Source organism: Seriola dumerili, unplaced genomic scaffold (assembly GCF_002260705.1).
Source record: "Seriola dumerili isolate Sdu_G_001 unplaced genomic scaffold, Sdu_1.0 BDQW01000216.1, whole genome shotgun sequence".
Classification (NCBI taxonomy): domain Eukaryota; kingdom Metazoa; phylum Chordata; class Actinopteri; order Carangiformes; family Carangidae; genus Seriola; species Seriola dumerili.
Genome location: NW_019174471.1, coordinates 3453373 through 3468210, shown reverse-complemented (window position 1 = coordinate 3468210; position 14838 = coordinate 3453373). Strand labels below are relative to the sequence as shown.

Sequence of the window (14838 nt, the reverse complement as noted above, 5' to 3'; positions counted from 1 at the left end):
ACACACAGAGATCACGTCACATTAGAGAGTCAGTGAGTGAAACACATTGAAACAAAAAGGATCAAACAAAAACTCACTTTATAAAGAATGTAACATTAGTAGTGTATGAAACTGTATAAATTCATTTGATATGAAAGATAAAATTTTATTGGAATATGATTTGATGTAAATGTAAAATTAGGCACCTAATGTATAAATAGTAATATTATCATGGAAAGTGAGCACAGCACTGGTTATTCAATATCTTTAATTGTAAAATAATCAAATATATCATATATATAATAAAATAGCACGTAGTGAAAAATATTATTAAAGAAGTCATGGGTCTTCATTATGGCTTTAAATTAACAATCACCAATAATCACCAAGTGTAACTGAGTCCAGCTTTGGCGAAGATAGTCACAGGGCATATGAAGAAGGTGTAGCAGCGTCAGACCTGCTGTGGTCTGATGAAAAACCCCCTGTGGTCACCCTTGTGACAGTCAGGGTGCAGCACTCTGTAGATAAGTGAGATATGAGGCCGGGAGCTTTTTTTTTCAGCTTCAAAGAGCCCATAAGAGGAGGAAGATCAAAAGCTATCCATTTACACAAAGACTGGCCCCTCAGGTGTAGAGCGACAGTCGAACGGCGATGCCACTGATTTACTGAGGGAGTCTCAGGGTCAGGGATGTTCAGAAACTAGGCTGACAGGTTACACTGCTGGAAATATTTCAGCAAAGGAACACATTATAATGTCTATGATTGACATGTGACACAGTAGGATATGAGTGTCTGACCCACATTAGGAAGTGAACTTTGCTCAAGGTGAAACCAAAACCACAGCAAGCCGGGTGCAGATGTCCTGAAGGGCAACAGACAACGCTGCTCCTTTGCAGAGCTGCGCTGTGCTCTATTTCTAGTGTCAGTGTATGTTAAGGCTTGTATTCCTCCTAAGCTCCATGAGGCCCTGAAATAGAGTGACAAGCTGTCTCCATAAATACAGAGCTCCTATGGGGAAACATAATTGCTTTGTGAGACTACGTCGGCTTTAGGGGACTTCATAGTGTCCTTCACTTCTGACAGAGGAATCCTATTCTCTAATATGAGCCCAGTAACAGCATCTTAGCAAGATTGTCTTTAGTATCAGGCTGACCTTCTTAGTCCAAAAGGTCATCCAAACATCAGAGCACAGGGCCTAGAGGCTACCTGCGTCCACCATGACCCTGTGACCTACGCACAACAGAGAGGGTCTTGGTAGTATCATATAGAATAACTGTGGTAGGGGGGGAGGTTGTTCGTGTATGTGGTGCAGGTCAAGGCCTGCCTTTGTTTATGTACAGTCTGTCATTGGAGGTGGGGGTAAAGCCAACAAGGGAGCAAACAGGTGGGCTGCACTCTTTTAGATTTTCTCAAGGTTGAGATTTGCCCTAGGACGCTTAAGGCTCGAGTGTCCTCTCATTCCTTGTTAAAAGAGTCTGAATTTGTGACTTGAATTCTTGTTGCTTTGCATCACCGGGCGAGAAAATGCACTCTCCTCAAAGGCGATGTGATCTGACGCCGCATATGTTTAAAGGTGTCTGCTGAATGTACCGCTGTTTTGGATTCTCCCGGAGTGACAGTTCAGTCTGTGTTGTAAAATGAGGTAGAGGGCATGGCAGGATGTCAGATCCCGTAGTTTCTGCCACTGTGTAAACCTATATGCCTTATTCTTATGTTCCAAAATAACCTGGAAATAAAGTGGTCAAACCCTCAACAGTCAAACCCACTCTGATCTTTTCTCCTGTCCATCATCGTTGGTCTGTAGCTCTGTACTGCTGCCCATCTCCACCAGCGTATACTGACCCACCCTTCTGGTACAGATTGTTGCTGCTGTGGAAACATCTCCAGTGGGCCTTGCTGATGCCCCAGGAAGCAACCCGAGGTCCCGTCTGGGCGGAGGTGGCGGTTTGAGTCGATTGCGTTTGCTAACACGAATGGACCTGGGTGTCCCCATTGGCTCTGGAGGGCAGAGAGCCACCTCGCTGCCATTCCTTTCTGGAGCCTCCTCTTGGGTAACAGAATAGCCGTTGTTCCCATTGGTGTTGAAACCTGGAGGTCCTGGAGAGCGAGGAAGAGAGGGGTGCTCCAGACAAGGTGGTTCCGGACCTAAAGCAAGCACTCCTGCACTGCAAGAGCCCTTGCTGCCTCGCCTCTTCCGGAAGCTCCCCAGCTGACCAGCTTCTTCTGAATCCTGCTGAGCCCCTGAAGCGTTTAGGTCCATTCCCCTGGAAGCTCCTCCGGTTGACAGGAAACATTGCTCTTCCTCATAGATTTTCTTCACCATCATCTTCCTCTTGCTCTTCTGCCTCACAGAGCGTTTGATGGCGCAGAAGAAATCCAACACATTTAGGAAAAGGGACAAAGCAGCAGCACCAAGCATGAAGTTGAGCATCACAGTCTTCTCAGTGGGCCTGGAGATGTAGCAGTCCACCTGGGTAGTGCACGGTGGATGCTGGCACAGGAATCTCTTTGGGATGTAGAAACCAAAGAGATAGTAGTGAGCTGCTCCAAACCCTGCCTCCAGCAAAGTCCTGAACATCAGATGTAGGATGTATGCTCCTGTGAAGCACCGGGCCCAACCTTGCTCAGCTACCAGAGGCATCTTATTTACGGGCGTCTTGCTGAGTGGCTCCTGGTGGATCTTGAACAGCGGCATGGCTTTGATGTGACCGGAGGAGTTCAGGTCCACAGTGAGGCCATTTGAGACCTTATGGACCACGTAGATGATAAAGATGATGTAGGGGAGACACAAGGTGACAAGCTGCACCAGCCAGAAGCGAAAGAGAGAGATGGGAGAAAACAGATCATAGCACACATTGGCACAACCAGGCTGAATGGTGTTGCACACAAATCGCTCCTGCTCGTCCTGGTAGAGAGGGTAACCAGCAAAGAGGAGCATCAGGACACGGAGGAAGATCATCACAATGAGCCACACCTTCCCTGAAAGTAAAGCAGGTTCAAATTTTTTTCTAAAAATGTGCTGATTTGACACTGATTTGTGAATTAATGCGTGTTTTTGCAGATTTCATGCTAAACTCGAGACCCAATAAACTCATAAAAATGAATATTTCCATGCACATAAACATAATACAAGAGTGTTTTTTTATTTACGTAAGTCAGAAACCAGCTAATCTCTATCAGTGAAGTCAACTCACCCATCAAAGTGATGCTGTGATTGACAGAGATGAAGATGACCTCAGAGGCACTTGGTCCTGCCATGCTTGCTGTGCTCAAGGTCCTCCAAAATCTTCCAGTCCTCCAGTTCTGGGCCACAGGGTAAACTCTTAAGACAGGACCTCACTCCCTATCCAGCTACTTCTCCTTTTTCCACATCTACCCTTTCTACCCAGAGGCACAGTGATCTCCAGTAGCACAATAACCTCCAGGTGGCCGCAAACAAAGTTTCCAGTGGCAGTCTGAAACTCCAATTCTCTGCTGGATGGAGTATGTCCCATGTCCGGCTTGGAAAATTCAACCTGATACACTCCAGTCTCTGAAAGACTGGAGTGAAGCAAGTAATTACTCCCGTCTTACCTCTTCCTCTGTCCCTTGCAGACAACTGTCTGTCCTCAGACAACAGAAGACGGGAGCGAGCCCCATTGTGGGTCTATTCTTATCACACTTCTAAAAGCACGTCGCCATCCTGGCATTGCAGAGATATTTTGGTGCTGCCGGTCGTCCTTACAGGAGAGGAACAAGCCTCCTGACTTGCTCACTCTAAATTGCTGTATTACGTTCTCAAGCACAATGGCAAGCATGTTCATCCCGGCCGCTCCATGAAAACCTCTACTCTCCGTTGTTCAGTGATAAATCAAGATAACATGCAGACTGTGGATTAGTGCTCATGAAATGCAAATAGACTGTATAACTGTATTTTCCCACAGCTGATACAAGTTTATGACTGATAAGCACCTACTATAGCCTATACTTGTTTAACATGGGTATGAAATAAAGCTAGATAAAAGTAATGTAATTATTATCAAAAACCCAATTAACACTTCAGTTTTTTTATCAAAATGAGATTGAACTTTAAATGAGGTTCTCGCCTGTACTTTTCTCACATGCTGCATGCACCCTCTCTCATGTATAAGGTCTCTGCTGGGACACATGGCTAAACACAGTTGGGTCTGTTCATAATCACTACAGATCAGTGGCTATTAGCACTTCCATACTGGCTCACAGTAAAAACCCAAGAGGCACATTTTGAATGGTGGACAAGGCTGAGATTGGCAATGTAACTGGTTCTGTTTAATATTCATTCATGTGTGACAATGAACTTTTGACTATAGGACATAGAAGTATTTTACACCTGCAAATCATTAAAAAGAAGTCAGTAGATGTTGTTTGGAACTGGGAAACATTAAAAGGGAGTTTTATTAACAAAAGTTTAAATATGACAGATCAGAGGCAAATCATAAGAAAGTTCAGCAAAATCAGCTTTAAGGTGAAAATGAACCCCACAGCCTCACAGCAAACTGCCAACCTTACACCCACTGCAGAACAGAGACTAAGTTTTCTTTACTTAAACTGGAATGTACCATCTACTCAGTTAAGCATGGGGTGAGCTAAACAGGTGCAACCTTTCCAAAAACACTCAATAACAAATGAAATACAAACAGATACGCTCAACATTTAAAGTTGGCTATTAGCACACATACACACAGAGACACACACACAACACACACACACACACACAAGCTCACAAAGACCTTTAGAATTTTATTTCCTGCAGGACAGTGTTACCCTTCCCTTCCCTCAGCCTTGTCAGACTGTTTGGTCACTGCTAACAGGATAATGAGGCACACCTGTTATTAATTCCACTGATTGAATGTGTGCTGCAGCACCACACTAAACATTTACATTCACACAGTAATTATGAACCATGTGAACCATGTGAAGCTTTGTACACTTTCTAGGTATATATTTTATGTGTTTGGCAATTATCAAAAAGTTATCAAAATCTTTTTCTTCCCTGATGTAATATTAAATGCACTTGTTTGTCCTCAGCCACTAGAAGAAGACTGTATACATCCTGTTGTGTGATCAGCTATCACAGGTGTATTGTATTTGCAACTCATCACACTTTCTTTCTTCCTTTGAATGATGGAGCCAATATTAGCCACTGATCTGGGCTCCACATCGTAGAGAAATTGAACAGGGACAAACTCTTTGTCCTCATCTTCAGTTTCATCTGCTGCCACTCATTTTTATCACAAAGGTAAGTTGCATCAAAGTTATGAGAATATAATAATAGCTGCCATAAAGCGTCTGAGCCCTGGCTTATCAAAGAGGTGTATCTGCCTTTCAGCTCATTGATTACTAGGCATGAAAAGGAGCATGATTGCCCTTCATGGTTGCGTTCGATGTCATTCAGGCACTCTTCAGGCAAAGTTTTCTAAGGGAAGTTTAACACCCTCCTACCCCTCCTCCTCGCCTCCAGCTTCAGTGGTTAGTGCCATTTCCATGCACACTAACTATCCTTTCATTTCAGACTCTGCCATTCCCCACCTGTCCAGCAGCTGCTACTTGGTTTCTCGATTGCCCACCTCAGTCATTACGTGGCTATCCACCTGATTCTGCAGCTGTTCCCCATGCCCCTATTAGCAATGAAGAAATGAGCATAATATTAAGATATGTTTCTGTTGCACCTAAAAAGCTGATCCCTTGAGTCAATGCACAGGTCTGGCACAAACATCCCAACACAACTTAAAAAGGCTTTTATAACAGGCCAACACATTCCGCCATAGGGCATAAAGATCATGATTAAACATTATGATGCAGAATTAGAAACTGATGCTCCACTTCACTATTTTCTCTACCAGGATCTTACTTTCTTTTGCCAAACTGTTCATTCATCAACAACCACGGAAGACTCCTTCAGATTTAAAAAAAAACATTTTTTCTTTTTCTTTTTTGTGTACATTTTTTACAGAACCTGTGGAACACTAATGAAATGGCCTAAAAGGAGCTATTTGTGAGTTTTGCTATTGCTATATAGCCAATCTTAGCATTAACAGCTGTATTACCAGTCTTGCCGAGAGCTTCAGCCATCATTGCATTTACAAGAGGTTATGATAAGTCCTCCGAGCATCACTATGTCTTCAGGACAGACTAGACACTACAGTGACTCGGTATCGGAAAGTGAAGAGATTGGTGGGCCAACCGAACCAAGGCTAGCTGGTTAGCATGCTAACTTCAGTATAAGAAAATAAGTAATAGAGATAGAGGCAAAACAAGAGGGTTGCTTTCCACCACAGGAAACAGTTTTTGGTGAGAAAAGGAATGAAGTTTGATACTGAACTCACAACGTTTCTACTAGTCTGGTAAGTAGACAATGGCTATGTAGCAATAGCAAAATGTACAAATAGCTCTTTTAAGAGCTCAAACACAGTTTCATCATCTTAAAGCTGCACTAATCAATATTTTTATATTAGCACAAGTGGCAAAGTGTAATATGGTAGGAGTCATTCCGAATGATGAATCCATCCAGAGAATAAGCACTTTACACTGGAGTTCCCATCAGCTTCCAGCAACTGTAGGAAGCTGTTCTCAGCAGAAAGATTCTCATAAACCCACTGGGTGGTGAACACGTTGTGGAGGAGACCAAAACAAACCTAAAAGGGGAGTGAACATGGGACTTATATTTGCCATGTTGTCTGAAATACAACTCCAAAATTAATGCTACTGTTGCTCCATGTCTGAAGATTGTATAAAGGCAACTATTTGCTAATGCCTATTTAGCATCTCAAAAGCATAGAATATAGCTAAACAGTAAAGCCTGACTTTAATAATTATTTTGTTTATTTCGCTACAGCAGTTTGCCTTCCCATGTTAGAGATCTAACTCCACCACATGCAACCTATTTCTCCACCGAATGTAGTGATGCTGAGCGCCAAGTGTTTCCATGCACCCATGCATTCTCGTTAGTGTCTGACTGTTATTTTTGAGCAGATCAATGTGTGCACACAGACATATGACATGAAGGAGAAAAAAAAGCCTCAAGTCACAAATGTCACTTGAGAGAAAATAAGCGTAGGAATAAGTGGTCTTGATGCGCGAGGCTCCTCTTCTGTTAAGGGAGGCTCGTCCTTCCAACTTTTACACAATCAGATGTTGTAAATCTGGAACGTTCAGTCTGAATAAAAGCTTTTGTGCCAGTATCCATTATCTAAGGTGGATGTGGATTGATAACTCCTCAGACTGAATCTGAGACATTGAGAATGAAGCTGGATTGTCAGCTGAACAGAAATATCAGAATGTAGGCTGTATGTGTTCTTTAGCTTGAGACATGGTTTCAAAGGTGAGTTAGTGTCTCCACACGCAATATATATATTCTGTTTTTACATGTTTGATGTAGTTCATGAGAGACATTTGGCGTGCTCTTTCACTAAGGCTCACAGCTCACAACTCTTCATTGCACTGAATTGACTTTTATAGCAATTACCAGCGAGGCGATTGAAATGCAAATCAAGGCTAATATGGAGGATTAAATGTGTCCCTCAGTGACAATATAACAGAGTGTAATCTCTGTATTACCATTTGCTCTAAACCATTTAAATGGTTCTCTCTGGGAGAAGAAACCCTGCTGGATCACATCGGTTATACAATACAGAACATGTCGAAATATTGTGCTACAAAGTGAAAAGCATTTGTGATAATGATGGTTTGAAGTCTCATAGTATGTGTGTATTGCTATTACCTCTTCCAAAAGGTGAAGTGATCCTACACATTAAACAACAAAATGTACACTAGGTTTATTGCAAGGTTTTAAATTTTAATTCTTGCACAGGTTTTTCTAAACATTGCTTCAGAAGAGAAGGATTGGGAGCACTTGTTTAAATCATAATAGAAAACATACAGAGAAAAAGAGAACAGAGAGAGAGAAATCCGAGTTTGGCAAACTGAGAACAGGAACAAATGACTGACTCACTAAAATGGAAATAATACACGGACAATAAAAACGGAACACAGTACAACTTGTTGAAAATATCAATGAAAAAACAAAACAAAAAAAGGTCACAGCTACAGCAGTTGACTGACGTTAGGACAGGAAATCGTCATGATCAAAGCTGAATTTGTAAAATCCAAAAATTGTCATCGAAGAGAGGAAGAAAAATCAAGGGAAAGTAAAACTCTATGCAGAGGTAGAGTTCAGTGCACAAGGCTATGACACACACCTAGTAACCAGCCGACAGAACGCCACAGGCCCAAGGTCTTTTCTGTCGGGAGTGAATTCTCCATCTCAGGACTCACCATAGTTGACCGTACGGCATCAACGCTCACTTCTGGGTCTAGAGAACACCAGACTGGGCTGTATGCACACATACATACAATAAATAGGATATACAATCTTTGAATACCTCTAACAGTTTGAACTCACAACAGCAACTCCAGTAACATTACTTTTCCTAAAGACACATTTTGCACTTTATTTTCCACTCATTCAAAGCACCATGCAGAACAACAGCTCTCTTTCCAAGTCCTGACCCCTTTTCATTTACTTAATGTGCAAGAGAGCAGGTTCAGAGCAACACGTCCAACAGGATCATCCTTCATTTCTCCTCGACTTTGGTACAGTTCTGTCCCTTCTCACACCTGCTGGTCAGGGGTGGAAATCTCACTGACCTGACTGACTGACTTGACTGATTCGCTAGTAGTTTGACAAGACATAACTTTAAATCACAGATGTGGAAGCTGCTGATGAAATGCACAAAATAAGCTAGAGGCTTGAAGGAGGGTACGCTGATGTCACATCTGAATTAGACCTTTTTCTGACCTTTTGCTTAATGAAGAAAAAACGCATTTTTGCGTTTTTGTTCATTTCTTTTTAGATATTTCCAGGTTATGTCATGGCATTTCTAAGCATAGAGTGATGTAGTGGAGAATAGTGTGAGTCCAGCTGATCATAAGGCGAATAACCACTATTATAAAGCATGAAGTATTCGTATAAAAGTAGAATTAATTAAACCAATTACCTTCAGATGTTTTGTAGGTTTATCCTTTACTACATTCCTGTATGTTTTCCTATTTCTGATTGAAGAAATGTCAAGAAAAGAGCAAATCAGGACATGATTTGTTCGTTTAAAAAACTGTTTATGGCCTTTTCACTTATTTCTAGTCAATGCAAAAAAAAAAAAAACTAGGGGGCCCCAATAATGACAAAATGTTGTAGAGGTTTGATAATATTGCTGAACAATTAAAATGTTGAGTAAGGTTTTGTTCTTTTCCTCTAACTAAAGATTTTTAAACATTATTCATTTACTCTTCTATCTTCCACAAGCTTTTTTGTTTTAATTTCAAAAAAATATTCTATTCTATTTTAACTATGTAACTAACAAAACTATTTATTGATGTTCTCAGTTACATTTTTTGATTATTCTGAGAACTCGTTACTCCATTTTGTCAATTTCAGGGCTCCGTAAGGAGTTAGGATTATTAATCACAAACATATGAATCTGGCAATGTTTCCACAGAGTGGGGATAAAAAAAAATTGACAACAAATAATACAATGAGCCTGAATTGTCTTGTATTATCTATATATCATATACAGTATGTAACACATAAAAACTTGGCATTTCCTGCTGTGCAGAAACATCAAAACAAGAAAACAGACAAAAAAAATCTTCAGTGGTGTCTCCCATTTAAATCTTAATACTTCTCTTATTTACTGTCCCCCTCATTTTCAGTAAAAACTGATCCAATATAAATATTCTAACATCATTCTGGTTTTTGTGGGTTTTTTTACAGTACGACTTCAGTCTACAGATTTGCACACTGGCACTGTATTTACACTGTACAGAGACAATTTAGCAAAATTTTCACAATCTATCTTTTCGTGAGCAGTGTCTGAATTGTCACTTAATGCGTTTATTCGTTCATTTAGGTCCCTTCCAGAACAACATAAAAAAACAAACAACCCTGAAGAATCATGCTTTTAGTGGCTTCTAAATGTCGATATTCCAATTGTGCTGTTTGTTTGTAAGCTGGAAGAACCATACAAAATGTTAAAGAAAAAATACTTCAGTTATTTGTTCTTTTCCTCCAGTAGAAAGGGGAGAAGTGTTAAACTAGCTTATTACAGGCACCACAGGTCAGGACAATGGCAGTGAATAAAGTACAACAGAAGCTCTACAGTATGTCTCACATTTGTCTCGGAGTAGTAGACCCCCCCCCCTCCCCCATCTTCCAGTCAGTCTTCTCCCAAGTGCACATGCTTTATTGTATTTAAACCCAACAACAAAGTGATGCATGAATATTGCTTTAAGTGAACAGCTGTATCTGGATGATGGCTGGATGGCCTTGCTGAAAGACAAACCGTTCTGTGACTGGAAGTTGAATTCCCGCATCCCATCAAAGCGCCCTTGAGCTAAACAGTGAATTGCTTTTGACAGAACTTTGAGAACGTCAGTTAAATGGCTACGATGAAAATGGGATGTTTAGCGAAGGAGGAGTTGATGATATGCAGTCCAGTCAAATTTATCAACTGTGCTCTGAAGTTAATGGTGGAATGTACACGTCTCATCTTTGTGCTTGAGGTTTCTGCTGGATGGGAATGCAAACAAACAGATAGAGAACAACAAAACACTAAAACAAATTGAGGAAAATTTTGAGCTTTAAAATTTTAGATGTGCCTGCAAGCTGTCAGAAACCGATGGCATGCTTCAGCTAAGAAAACAGACTGAGCCAGAGGATTAAAATTAAAGGAATGTACAGGCCTCCGCCAATCAACCGTACTAGCCAGTCGAGCCTCAAAGGGAATTATAGAACACCGTTGCTGCTGTCATGAGTTGTATTTCGCATTGAACTCGTTCCTGTTTTCTCTTCCCAATGTCAAACAGTCTCTTATATTCTCAGCTGTATTTCCATTTGGCCTCTTCTTCTATTCTTCAGTCAAGGTCGTCATTCCAACAACTTTCACTCACACACTTCAGTTTGGTTCAGCTCAGCTCCGTTTGGTTCAGTGCAGGCAGCCGGTGGGACTTCTTTTATGTACAACAACCCAGAGAGGGTGCAATCACACTTGTAAAAGTGCCCAATTGTGTAAGTGTGTGAGTGTGAGTGTATGTGTGTGTATTCCAGACAGACCCACTGATCCACAGGACTGCTGCCCACTTGGTCTGTCTGCTTACCAGGCAGAGATACACTATGTCTGACAGGTCTATCTATTCCTCTGCTGCGTGCTGCCGGCGGCCAGTGTTAGGAAATGATGGCAGGACACCACCGCACCACCATCAGGTTGTCTGCGCTCACTGACCGCTTCTTAGCCAGTTTCCTCAAGTCCTTGTATTTGTCGTCACACAACCGTGAGATGGCCTGAAAGTCAAAGCACAACAGAAATGAAATGAAGATGAAGTAATTGGTTGAGATCGTTGTCAGTGTGTATGAAAGAAAAGAGACAGAAAACAGAACGAAACACAGGAAATATTTCAAAAGTTTCAGAGGAAGAGAAGAGTACTGTCATCTGGAAATGACATAATCAAGCTGTAAAATCCTATTGGTTTGATTGAGAGGACACTCGCTCATTTATTTTGGTTTTGGTTCATCTTATATGATTATTGGCTTTAAGTGTTTAGGTGTTCTGGGGTATTTCAAAAAGAGATCCAACCAGATCCATTATTGGCAGTCTGTTATATTGAGAAGAGTTTTTCATATAGAATTCAATATGCATTAATGTGAGGCATGGTTGCAGCCAGGAAAATTGTAGTCTTACACTGGAAATCATCAGTTGCTCCATGTTTTAAAGGAGATATTTTAATTTAATTTAATTTTAATATTAAGTTTTCTCTGCAGCTGTACGTGGTTTCTTGCCGGGAGCAGGTGCTGGTGATTCGAGCTTTGGCCAAGCCCGGGGCTAGCTGGTTAGCGTGCTAACTTCAGCAGAATAAAAAGACATGATAGAGACAAGAGTTAACACTGGTGTTGCATTCCACTGGTGGTGACAGCTCTTGGTGAGAAAAGGAATGTTGATGCAAGTTTGATACTAAACTTGCAACGTTTCCTCTAGACTGGTAAGTAAACAGCTGCTAATGCTAACTTTCATGTTGTCTGATGACACCTCTTGTCAGACAAACGGGACTTGATCGGCATCTCCCTCACTCTCTTGTTTTGTTGCACCTGTTAGGACAGCACACCTTACCCTGCTACCATTTCTACTGGTCAATAGACTCATGTGAAATCCCAGAAATCCAGGTGTACCTGTACCCAGCTTCGATCTGAAGAGGCCTGACGAGAGGTCTCATCAGCCAGAGCAACTGAAAACACACACCTGTGTGGGGGTGCAGAGCCTCTGGCACTTGTTCAGTACATTACTCTGGTAACATATGTTTAGAGCAGCTTTTCACAGCGGACATTTTGACTCATCATAGCAGGAAAAGCACTGGTGAGCTAGGAACATTAGCAAATGTCTCTAATCTATCAACATATAAGAAAGGCATACAAGTGAGATATCATGCACACTGCAAGAAAAACAGGATGGGATGAAGGCATGATTAATGTTGTTAATTAAACCAGTGCTTTGCTGCTTTGAAATGTCAACATGTCTGCTGTGGTCTATTTTAGATGAAAAGAGAAAAAAGCAGGCAGACGCATCCGCCAGCTCCATCGCTGTGGCTGAGATGTGTTTCAAACGCTAACTGGAGTGAGGCAGAGGGACAGGGAGGGGAGAGACAGATGTTGAGGCAGAGAAGCTAATTACACAGCAACATAGCCTTACATCCTATCCTTCACCCAACTGTGCTTTGTGTGCATGTGTGTTCTGTTGTTCAAAAATACTAATTACGCAGATGGCCTTGCTTCATTGTTAGGCAACACCACATTGGACTTTTTTGTTTTTGTAATTTTTCTGTATGACCTGGACTCAACAAAATGTAAATCTGCTTCCACTTTCCTGTGTGTGTACTACTCACCTCTAGTTTCTGGGCCTTGTCCCTGCTGAGAGGTTCCAGGGGGAAACTGAGGTTGTTGGCCTCAGCCAGGGAGCGCAAGTCAAAGTAATACTTGGCGTAGACGCTGGACGGCACGTTGATGTTGAACTGCAACAGCTCCAGGAACTGACGCTCCAGCTCATTCCTTTAGCAGAGAGAGGGGGGGAGGGAGAGAGCGAGAGAGGAGGTGTGAGGTGAGAAATGCTTGAAAAAAAGATATTTACAAAGAGCGAGATTCAAACAGAATTAGTTCGACCATGTCTACAAAGAATTCCTGTACAGAGAGACTGAAGAGGAGACAGAGGATACTCATGAGACCATCTTGGCAAATCCATCACCTATTACAGACAGTGGGTGTTAACCTCTCATGTACAGTGCCAATGCACAAGCACCGAGTAAATCCCCAGTACGCCCACCAAACATAAGGCTTTCTTCATAACGACAGGGAACGCAACAGCAACGGAGCCCTGAGCATTATGTGCGAGAAAGAATATTAATCCCACATCTTGAAAATGCTATTGTCATGCATTTCCTCACGCTCTGTGATCCCCTGAGCAGCGCAATGACAGCCGCTTTCATCTATTTCTTTTCAGTCATGACCGATTCATTTTGCATGGTAACCTGCAAAAGAAGCAAGATCCATCTCTTCCTCCTCGCCTTTGTTCCCCAACCCATGCACATTAACAGGCGTGCAGCAACAGACAAGCTAAATTTAGACTCCACTGTAGCCAAACTGCCTAATAATACTGCTTCTTTTTTATCTGGCTGTGGCACTCATTCAAGTTATTCTCATCTGTTTCTTTGTGGGTTTCTCCACTCCTCTATAATTCTTCCAGTTATTTTACGGCTGGAGGTGGAGAGGGGAATTCAGCAGGCTAGCTTCCAGAGCAGGGATTTAAAAAAACATAAAACTGATCTTCCGAGGAAATCTGTGGTCAAACACTGAGTCACTGTCCAGTAAACTGCCATTTGGGCGCGCGGCAGAAGCACATGCCGGGCTCCTCCCGCTGGAAAGCGTCCCACACAGGTGGATTACAGTCAGTTGGCTGAGTGAATCTGAGCCCAAGGACGAGAATATACAGCCACTGGTGCAGAAGAGTGAGAATGTAGCACAAGTCAGAGGTTGTAGCAGTGGCAACACGTCTACAGTATCATGTTCCCCCTCAGATTAATCCAACCATTCCTGTGGATTTGAGGCGGATGTGGTACAGGACAGTGTTGGCTCCTCATGCTCATGATACCTCTTCCCCGTCTTGAGTACTCATTAAATATTACACACAGCAATGTCCAATTGCATTTTTAATCTAATCGAAAAACTATTCAGTCTATTGCTTCAGAGGTCTTTGCTCCAGAGAGACCCCTTAAGTCGATGTCCAGTAAGTGTATCTCTTATTGTCAGCTTCTGAGGGACTAATAAACGTGGCGACTCGATATTGTGGATTATTGACTTTTATTTATAGAGAAAGATGCAAGAAGAGCGGATATAAGCTGTGAGCTGCATAAATCTTCTTCTAACAAAGGATAGACTGTATTTTCTGCGTCCTGATCCTTTATCATACTGTTTCTTGGCTCAAGAACCAGTCTGCGAGCCACAACAGATGACAGCCAAAGAGTGCCAGACAAAATGGGCAATGAGGTCGACCTGAGCATGTCCAGACCACCACACAAGTGACTCTCAGCACCTCTTGAACCCAGGCTGACCCCACAAACTCAGGCTATATTGAGCACAGAAAAACCCTGACTGTTTGTCACAAGCTGGGGTGAAGACAAGTAAAGTAGAACAGAGGAACACTGAATAACAGTGGCTGAAACCAAGATACCAAGTAAGGTCAGAATGCTTGTTTCAAACAGAGCTGAAGCAAGTCAATAAAAATTCAGCTTTTTTTCCAAAGTACA

General features: G+C 42.0%; 2 protein-coding genes across 5 annotated transcripts in view; both read right to left on the bottom strand.

Moving 5' to 3' along the window:
* Positions 1-1735: 1735 nt before the first annotated feature.
* Positions 1736-3237, bottom strand: gjd4 (gap junction protein delta 4). The gene is made up of 2 exons (XM_022754142.1): positions 3174-3237; positions 1736-2958 (listed from the first exon to the last, which is right to left on the bottom strand). Exons 1-2 carry the CDS (start codon positions 3235-3237, stop codon positions 1736-1738), a joined length of 1287 nt encoding a protein of 428 aa, XP_022609863.1.
* A 4547-nt stretch (positions 3238-7784) lies between these two features.
* ccny (cyclin Y) overlaps positions 7785-14838 on the bottom strand; it is a 38208-nt gene continuing 31154 nt past the window's right edge. For all 4 annotated transcript variants that reach the window (XM_022754088.1, XM_022754090.1, XM_022754089.1 and 1 more), the window contains 2 exons: positions 12925-13087; positions 7785-11332 (listed from right to left, as the gene is read on the bottom strand). In XM_022754088.1, coding sequence (XP_022609809.1) covers positions 11216-11332; positions 12925-13087 — 280 coding nt within the window. In that variant the 3' untranslated portion in view covers positions 7785-11215. The remainder of the gene's footprint in view (positions 11333-12924; positions 13088-14838) is intronic.

Coding starts and splice junctions, on each gene's coding strand:
- gjd4 (XM_022754142.1), bottom strand. CDS start 3,237: ATGGCAGGACCAAGTGCCTCTGAGGTCATCTTCATCTCTGTCAATCAC. Junction 2,959..3,173: donor TCACAGCATCACTTTGATGG/GTGAGTTGACTT, acceptor CTTTACTTTCAG/GGAAGGTGTGGCTCATTGTG.